The sequence below is a fragment of the Takifugu rubripes genome, chromosome 19, assembly GCF_901000725.2.
Source record: "Takifugu rubripes chromosome 19, fTakRub1.2, whole genome shotgun sequence".
NCBI classification, from domain to species: domain Eukaryota; kingdom Metazoa; phylum Chordata; class Actinopteri; order Tetraodontiformes; family Tetraodontidae; genus Takifugu; species Takifugu rubripes.
In genome coordinates, this window is record NC_042303.1 from 17798675 (window position 1) to 17808200 (window position 9526).

At 45.1% G+C, this 9526-nt stretch overlaps 1 protein-coding gene across 4 annotated transcripts; it reads left to right on the plus strand.

Annotated features, from left to right (window-relative positions):
- The first annotated feature begins 4297 nt into the window (after positions 1-4297).
- mdfic2 (MyoD family inhibitor domain containing 2) lies at positions 4298-8616 on the plus strand. Of its 4 annotated transcripts, XM_029827520.1 has the most exons (5): positions 4298-4513; positions 4978-5027; positions 5140-5314; positions 6506-6697; positions 7245-8616. In XM_029827520.1, exons 3-5 carry the CDS (start codon positions 5206-5208, stop codon positions 7499-7501), a joined length of 558 nt encoding a protein of 185 aa, XP_029683380.1. In that variant the 5' UTR covers positions 4298-4513; positions 4978-5027; positions 5140-5205; the 3' UTR covers positions 7502-8616. The 4 variants fall into 4 exon arrangements, 3 of the variants coding, with proteins under 3 accessions (XP_029683380.1, XP_029683381.1, XP_029683382.1); XM_029827521.1 differs by lacking the exon at positions 4978-5027 and having other exon boundaries at positions 5081-5314; XM_029827522.1 differs by lacking the exons at positions 4978-5027; positions 5140-5314 and adding an exon at positions 5351-5484 and having other exon boundaries at positions 7245-8615.
- Positions 8617-9526: the final 910 nt, after the last annotated feature.

Consider the following 9526-nt stretch of genomic DNA (forward strand, 5'->3'; position numbering starts at 1 on the left):
AACTGTGGGAGCAGTTCCTCCTCCAAGGCTTTAAAACAAATATGCCCTTCAAGTGACGCGTTATCATCATCTGTGCACTGCAAATAAACCAGGCTTTGCCTCATTTCTCTCCAAGATAAAAGACCGGTCATTTGAGTATAATGGTCAGGGCCAACCGGATGAAATAATAAACCATTCATTAAACCGAGCACACAAGTGGTAACTTTTCTAATAAAAAGATTCTGGAAGTTTAATTAATAGCGGTCGTTAGCGCTCGTTTAAAACTTATCGATTTAGGCATAACAATATGTTAAAATAATGTATCCTGCAGCAGTCACGGCCCTCCCCCGGCGGGGGCCCCTCTTCGCGCCACAATGTAATCAACAGATTGTTAGACATGCATTTTCTGAGCCGCTGACAAGGGCTGATGAATGGGGTCGAAGGGAGCCTTCCTAATCCATCCATTGCTGCAATTTATTATCTTATTTTAATTGTATACACAAACATTGAGGTGATTTAGGTGACACAGTGGAAAGATGAAATCCGTTTATATTAAAAGGGTTGCTCACCCCTGGAGCTCACTGCCAGCAGCACCTTTCAATGACTGCTTTTAACAACATGGTTATTGTTTTATTGATCAGGGTTTTATTACAGATTTGACACCCATGTTATGTGTTAATCGAACCGCATATAATTTTTTGACACATATTTTACGAGATTATGACTGCAATTAATTTAATAACTATTATTTTTTCGGCGATTTCAGCCTTAACGAGGTTTGCGGGAGAGTGCTTCCATTCGTCTTGGCCCTGTTGTCACTCATGCACTCTCCGGCACGGTGGCGCGGAGCGTGACCTTAATGGAAGCCGGGGAAATGGCCAATCGAGCTAGCGTCCACACTCGCCAGCCCATTGCGGAGCCTCCCTCTTTTGTTCTAGGAAGTGATATCACTATTAAGGAAGCCATTCATAGCCATATAATTCCTCCTTTCTACACTTAAAGGCTCCCAGCTTATGGGAAAATTATACAACTCAGCCTTTGCTCAAAAGTACCTTGAGGATGTGTCATTTTTCAGGAAGTGCACATTTAACCTGGGAGGGGGGGAATAACCGTTTTCTGCAACGTGAAGACGGATTAATATCTTTTCTTAAAACACAAATTACGCAACATTGCCGTCGCACGCAGTAAATCAGGACGACGTGGACGCCCGGTGACGGTCGGCTGGCAGTTTGAGGAGGACGGGGGGGACAAGGAACATAACATTGTGTCAAGCCCAGATGAAGCTCAGGCATCTATAAAGGCGGACACAGAATGAGGCCACTGTTGGTCAATAGCCTCCATCTGCGTCTCCTCTCATCTCTGAGAAGTGCACATCTGCTGAACATGGCACAATTTATCTATCAGAAGAATTATTAATTAATAGCTCATCTCATCCGCTATAATTGAGGACAGATCTGGAACGCCATTAGCTGTGATAATAAAGAGAGTGATACCTCCCGCCCACCTGAGCACGCGGGAAAAGCCTCCGCTGCTCAGGCCTCGTCAGCAAATGTATTCTTTTACACTGTACTTCACAACTTATAGGTTTGTCAAACCAATTTCATTCTTTTTAAATCTTCATAGCAATTATCTTTTTGCATAATCAGTTTCAAGACCTTGGGGGTCTACTGGGTCTTGTAACGTCTTTAAAATAATTGTTCGGATAGTAATTTGAAGTTTTGTGGAAATTGCTTAATAATCAGATCCCAAAGTCAATATTTGGCAGAGGAACTAAGTTGTAGATGGGGAAGACTTCATGTGGCTGCAGAAGAAATGTGGACCAGCGTGAAATTGAATTATATCAAAAGTTGGAGCCAACTTGATGTAAAAGTGCGTGCGTGTGCGTCTGTGTGTGTGTGTGTGTGTGTGTGTGTGTGTGTGTGTGTGATGCAGGTGTGGGATTCAGACATTGAAGATAAAGCACCTTTGAATTTGTCTTAATTTTGCATTTAATCCATCAAAAGGAGCGTAAATTCAGAGCGCTATCGATGTCAAATAAAGCTGCTTTATCTTGAAATAGGAACAGATGTTGTGCACCTAACGCAGCTGCTGTCCGCTCTGAACGTTGGAAAGATATCCAACTTTAAAGAGAGGGGGCCATTTCATGTTTGTCCCAATTACCCTTGTAATGAGATGTATCTGAGTCTGCGGTAATGACAGTAATTAGAAAGATAAAGTGGCAATGTGTGAAAACAGAGTTGGCATATCAAGCAGACGCAGCCTTCGGTCTGATGTGCGGAGGAACAAAAGAGGAACAAGACGCATGATCTTTAACAGCAAGGACAAATACAGGAAAATACAGGTCCTACAGAGTGCTCCTCTTGACTCCTAAAGTATATATGAATCACTAACCTTATTACCACGGTGACACAGCACGGAGCTTTGCTTTATGAATGCTACTTAAGGAGCATCCCATAATGTGCACTGACTAAAACCCAATCATAATCTGTCTTGCCCAATAACAACAAGACAATGCTTTAGAGAAAGCGTCTGATGTCATATCATCATTACACTAATAGCCGACGCCCGGGCCGCTCTTAGCCCCACCCGATCACTCATTCTAAACTGCTTATTGGTGAGAAAGCGTCAATGATCAATTCAGGCATTTAGCCCGTGGAGCAGGACTTAAGTCTGTGCCAGCATTGATTATCTGAAGGAGCAAATTGGTCTGTAATAATGCTTATTCCTCATCACGTCTGCCGGGAGCAGCTCTTCGCTCCACTGACGCCGGCAGTCGGTTTGTTCCTGAAACAAGCGTTTTTTCATCTGCACGCTACAGTGTTTGTGTGTTCTACGCTCCCTGGGCGTGAGCGCGTGTATCCGCGGCATTCTGCAACATTTATCCTTTGCAAATGTAAATGTTCAATCGTTCACGTCACATAGATAATTGAATTTATTCTCCACGTGTGTTGAAAGTGCAATGGGGATCAGTTCTAAAATTCTAGACATTCCTTTCATGGAATGGAGTAAAATAAGACAGAGGCTTTTATGCTGCTTATGGATCCTTTTAAGCATAACACAGACACAGGGAGCCAAGAATGGACCCTTCAGCTCTATTGACAAAGTAAAATGAAAACGATGGCCTCAAACCAGTAAAGAAGCATAAAATCAGAACAATACACCCTAAATGTTAATAGAAAAAAAATTCTATTTAGCCTTTTAGTGGGTTGAATAACTTCAAGGCGTTTTGGAAATACCCTGTGGATCACGTGGGGGTCCCAGGTGGGGCTGTAGCCTCAGGAAACTCACTTCCTCCACTGTGGAGAGAATCCCCAGTTGGTTTAAGTCATAGACGCCAATTTACCCCACCCCGTCCCTCTCTGGTTTCCTTTGCTGTGTAAGGTCATTTATCTGCCGTTTTAATTTGGAAACGGTGGATTCTTCCTTTTGTGAAAGCAGCAGGAGACCCCCCCCCCCCCCCCCATCCTCGCTGGGCTGCCATAAAGGTAAGCAGGTGTCCTTAAAGGTGTCGGAAAATTAATATAACAGACGTGTTCAATTAGGGCCGAATGATCTTGGAAATGAATTATTGTGTTCTTAATGGATGGAGCAGAAACGTTCCCCAGAGCACATAAGGTGAGCGCTGCATTAAGGTGCAGCTTTAAATGGATCAGAACAAAGTGCTCCTCCGTAAATTCTGTGGTCCAAAATAAAGATTCTAATCCTCCAGTGAGTTATCAGCCCACCAGAAAGAGATGTTTTTGAATTACATTCCCGCTTTAGTATTACTTCAAAGTGAATTTATAGGAAACAAAGAATCTTTCATCTAAGCAACCGAATCAGAACCAACACGATGACGTCAACTGACACACAGCAAAAAAAGAAATCTCCAAATCAACAACTGTAAAGCGTAAATGATCATTCCAAATTAAAGAAGCACAAGTTTTGAAGCTCTATGAGCAAACTGACTTTTTGATTGTTAAAAAAAAAAAAAACCTCCACGAGGTTTAACGATGTATGGGGAAAAAAGTGAATACGACATCAAACGCCATTTTCCTTTGTGTTCGCTGGCCTCAAGGTGACGAGGGAGACTTTTCTCATCACCAGAGCTAACGATGACATTTATTCTCTGTGGAACTCATTAAGGGCAAAGGGGGGGGGGGGTGTCTGCCCCAGCATGTTCAACAACCTCAGACGCTCCAATAAAACAAATAAATATGTTGATTAAAATACCTGATGAGATAACAGGAAACGGACAGAAGGAGTCCGACTGTTACCGATGAATCAGCTGGTTTCGCAATCAAAACTCACTGATTTCATCAGAGTTAAAGAACTTTCTCAGCTGTTGGAGGCTTTAGGTTGAGTCCAGCTGTTTGTTTCTTCCATATTTTAGCCTCCTGCCTGCTCAGGAGGAGCGGGAATCCTGCCGATCTTCCCTGGACGAGATCTCAGCCTGTCGCTGCTGTTGGAAAAGCTTTAAGATCTGTGACGGGTCCTGGCCAACGATCAGCAATTAGACACAATCTGCAGTGTGGGAAACAACGAGGGCAACATGGTGAGTTCAGATCTGCGAGGAGGGTGAGGAAAGCACCTCTGGCCGTCCTCTTCAGGAGGCACATTTACAGCGAGAGCTGCAGAGAGCTGAGCAGACAAATACTCACATCTTAATTTTTCAATTAGCATAGCTCTTGTTCTCTAAACATATGCAAACACAGCACGACATCTATTAAAATGCAACTCTAGCGTTGAGCCTAATTAGAGTAAATTGGTCGGCCTGTGTTGGGCAGAATCAGAACGCAGCTCAGCGCTGCTGTTTAGCTGCCTGCTTCTCTCCCAACAAACAAACTTCATGCACGTGTTGAGTGGCATCACAGTCAGACGTGGCAGGAGGGAATGTCGTCAGCAGCCCGTGCAGTCAGCAAAATCAGCATTAATGCGGATGATAATGCCTTTTGTCTGCGTTGCTTCATAATACATTTATATAGGTAGATGCAGTGTTAATGTGATTTTTCCTTTTAGTGTGTAATGCCCTGCACTTTCCTGGCTTCATTAGCACTTCATAAAGGAAAGTAAGTCCAACTAATAAAATGTTGCTGACTTTGTCCCGCTGATGTTTTAATAGCAGCGGATCTTCGGTGTTTTTTTTTTTATTTTTTTGCCGGCGTCATTGGAACATTGGAGAGGCTTCAGTGCAGCCGGCAGCCGGCCAAATGGACTCTGTGAAATGTAAAGGATAATTCGTCCTGGATGCTCTCAGCTTTGCCGAGACAAACAGCAGCCAGGGCGAGAGGCTGCTCCCAGCCGAGCCCCGCCGCAGAACCCCAGCGTCGGACGCCGACTCCAGCCGGCCTCTGTGGTGAACACACACATCTTTTTGGTTTGATGTAAACAGGTTTGTCACCCGGAGAGCATTTTTCATTTGTGATGCAATGGACCAGATGGCAGATGAAATGACTCTGAGAGCGGAGGAGAGAGACAAAGGGAGCGTAAACACTGCTGAGGAGAGCTCAGCACGGGTGAGAGGAGGTAAGTTAATGTGACTCAGGTCTGAAAGTCACCACTGAGTCACTGTTTCCTGTAAATCTCTGCAATTCCTTCCTGGTAACTGCACTACTGGGCTTTTTTTTATTTATTTTTTTTAAAGTTGGACAACTTCTGCAGCACTCACATGTGTTTCTCATCAATTGTTTCTTGGTTGAGCTTGAAAAATCTGCAGCTTTCCTCCTCCGTGGGTTTTGATGTGCCGCGAATTTGATTTAAAACATGAATTTTAAATTGCATCAGACCTACTGATGTGAGTAGCTGTGCAGCCTAATGAGAGAATATGTCTGGGTGAAGCACTGGAACAAAACCTGAAAAATGCATGGCATGCCTGCAGGCCTTACTTCTCTATCAACTAATGGTCATGGGCACCGACCAGCTTTACTCCCAGATAGCTCTGGAGGGTACCGGCTGCCTCCCAAACATGCACCCGGATGACACTAACCGGGATGTTTGTTTTGAACTGATCTGCATCAATTAGCCGCCCTCAGGTTCTTCACTTCGGCTCCAATCCCTGAACCCCGCCGGCCGGCCCACCTGAGCGTGTTCCGCCTGACAACAGTTCACCACTGTTGGATTATGGCGAGCGGAGCTGCGTCCGTTTGCTTTTCAGCGTCGGGAAGACAACTGATAGTTTATCCGGCTTTCAAAAATTGTTTCCCGAGCGTGAATTAATCATTAGACATTAAATAAATAAAACGGCGAAAGGAAATCTGAATAATTCATTTGGAAAAGGTGATGAAAAAGTAAACAGTGTGCAGTCAGTGCAACAACTCATTAATATCTATTTAAATCAGACACCAACACAGCCGTCTGCTCCTGGACGCCGAGCGTCCCGCAGCCTCCACGCCAAATCGTTTGTCTCGTTTTCCCGGCGTATCTTCCCGTTTATGAGGAGTCGGACTTTTCATTCATGCAGTTTCACATTTTTGGGAAAACAAACAGCTGACAGAGGGAAGGTGCTGCTTTTGTTGCTAACGTGTTGAACGCCCTCTTTTTGAGCCAGAACGGTTGCAGTGTGAGGGCAGGGGCCCTGAAGGCCCCTCGGAACATGGGTGTGCGGGGACCGCTGGAGACAGAGGTGCTCAGCAGCCAAACACCTGTGGAAGCTCTTCTTCCCCTCTGTTCTCCCTGAAAACGTTCCGAGCGAGCTCGTCCTCCACGGACTCTCTGTCTTCCGGGCCGACCAACAAGGATGGTGAGTGACACCTGGCCGATGAAACACGTTCACGCAGGAAACGACACCGATTCTTCAGTAAATCTGATTAAAAGTAACTTTAAATCGTTGCTTTTTTTTTCTACACGTGAAATTAGGACGCAGTTCAAGTGATCAATTATGGAAATATGAATTACGGAGTAAGTGGAAAAAATGGAGACTAATGCAAATGATGCCCCCCCCAGAAGACCGTAGCAACTGCAGCAGACATCATTAACCCCCATGACTGTATATAAATGGGTAATTAAGCAACGCTAATTAATTTAAAGATGCAATTTGAAATATATGTAATTTCAATGGTTTCATGAACAAAATATGAGTGATTCACCTGCGTACCCATCAAGCCTCCACCACTGTCATCACCTGAGCCTCAGGTGACTAATGCCAGTTTATGGAATCCCAGTTTCCCCATTTACGCCACTGTTGGTGGTGACTCCAATAGGCAGCAGTATAAACAATTAAACCTCCACACATGGCCGGTGCTCATCAGTCCCGTCTCAAAGACCTGAATGTCCTGTTTCTCCCACAGTTGACTGTGCTGAAATGGTCCTGAGCTGCCTCTTCTGCCACTTTTACGACCTGATTCGGCTCCTCCCTGCTTCCTGCGAGACGTCCACCCACAACTGCTGCCCCAGCTACAGACACGTGGACGCTGTGGCAGAGGCGACTCGGGGCAGCGATGAAGACGCCTGCATAGACCTGGACTGTGGTCTGTTCAGCTCCTGTCAGGATGCGAGCAACTGTCTGGAGTTGGCCATGGAGGTTTCTGAAATCTGCTATCATTAGAAGCTTTGGAAAGATCCCGTCCCCTGTTTGTGCATGCGGCGACGTTTTCCCGCCTCTTGTATGAAAGAGACATGATCAGTCTGCACATCAATTTAATAGGAAATCGCAACTTTTGAGTTTTTGAGCTTTTGAATGCACCTGCCAAGAAGTTAGACCTTTTCCCATTTTCTTGCCCTCAGCACGAGTTTGCGCTTGAATCCCGAGAACTCGGCCACAAACGAAACATCCACGCACTCCTGCTGCCTGGCAACCTTGAGGATGTTTCTTATTCTTGTACCAAGAAGAGCTATTTCAGGATTGTAGTCTAGCAAAATGTGGTCATCGAATAAATATAACTTGAAGATGTAATATCTTTGCTGCTCTCCAGAGATTAAATTCCATCATTAGGGGAGAAAAAGAACAAGTACCTGCTTTGCATCTCCTTCTATGGGATTTTTACATCAGCCCAACATCAGTGTTTAGAATATTAACTGTACACCAGTAAAACCTTGTTATCACAAACACCGTGCTGGCCTTGACAGCCTGCTATATTCCATGAGGAAAGAGTGACACACCAATAAGCACTCCAGTCTCTGAAGTATGGAAAAAAAGGAATGTGAAGCCTTGTCCCCCTTTGAGCTCGTCTATTTCAGTTCAAGTACCACTGGACACCCAGGAGCTGGTGGGTTTGGCATTTGTAGGACACTTGTCCTTGTTGCTCTCCTCTGCTTCTCTCCTCCAAAACAGTTCTCTCAAGTGGGAGATCGCTCTTTGGATCACTTCAATCTGAAATATGTCCTTGTCAAATAACGGGAAATGGTGCCGTTACGCCAGTGTGGGAACAGTACACAACACAACACCGTCCTCAAGCCTTGTGATTTCCCCAAAGGGTCAACGTGCGAGCAGAGGAACGGACCACAGAGTTACAGGATCAGCCTCAGTTACCAAATATTTGTTTTCTGCCATTACATGTAAAGAGCGAAGGGCTAGTGTCGCTCTACAAACACAGAGATTATTACAGCCCAGAAGTACCAACAACTGCTGTAGCTGCAGTTAGACGCTGCAGTGATGTGGAGGTTTGAGAGCTGCTGTTGCATGATGGGAAAATTCCCATCTACAAACCAACTCAAAGAGTTTTATTGCATATTTTGCTTTAGGAATCATGAAATAAAATCTCTATATGCTAAATTCCATAGCCAGTGATTAAAGCTGCAAACATCAGATGAGCTCAGACAACAATGCATGTTTTTTTAGGAATAAATTCATGTCAATGTTTCTCGTGCAGGTAACATCTGCAGCCAAATCTGCTTGTGACCAATTTTCTCATTAGGTTGCTCTACAATTACAAAGCTGAGTGCTCTGGCTCCATAAAACCCACCGCAGGTCCTTTGTGGGGTTTTCCAACATAAAGTGTGTCTGCACAAACAGATGCCAGTTTTAAAACAAAAACATCTGCACATCTTAAAATCGCTGGAGCTCTTTCAAATTACCTGACGGCTTTGGGAGTCGTGGGGGCTGCGCAGGTTTAGTGCCTTTTAATGACATCCAAACAGCATGTCTTTTACAGGCCCGGGTTCAAATGCTGTCCCATCTCGGCCGAGGACAAGGTCAGGTGGTTTTCACTGTCGCACAACACACGCATGCCCCTTAATGGCTGCACAGAGGACGGCGCTCACCCATTATCCTGCATGCTCGCCTCTGGTCTGCAGCCTAATTCAAAACACTTGTGCAAAGGGTCAGAAAGAAACCACAAGACCCAAGTGATTAAACGGGAAACGTGTTGTTGCTATCAAAACACTTCAAACTACCGCAAACTGCCCCCGTATTGTTTGGTGACACAAGACTCGCATTAGCGAAGCGAGCTAATCGCACGCGGCTTGGCCCTGTTTACATGCGTCTCTGCTCACTAATCGGATATGAGCTTTCTTCAGAGTTCAGGCCCTGATCGCTTCATTAGTGTGAAGCTGCTCTTCCTCCTGAGCACACAGCACTAATACCGTCTCCCTCCTGACACCACACTGCAGCCCAGAGTGGCCTCCTGAGGAA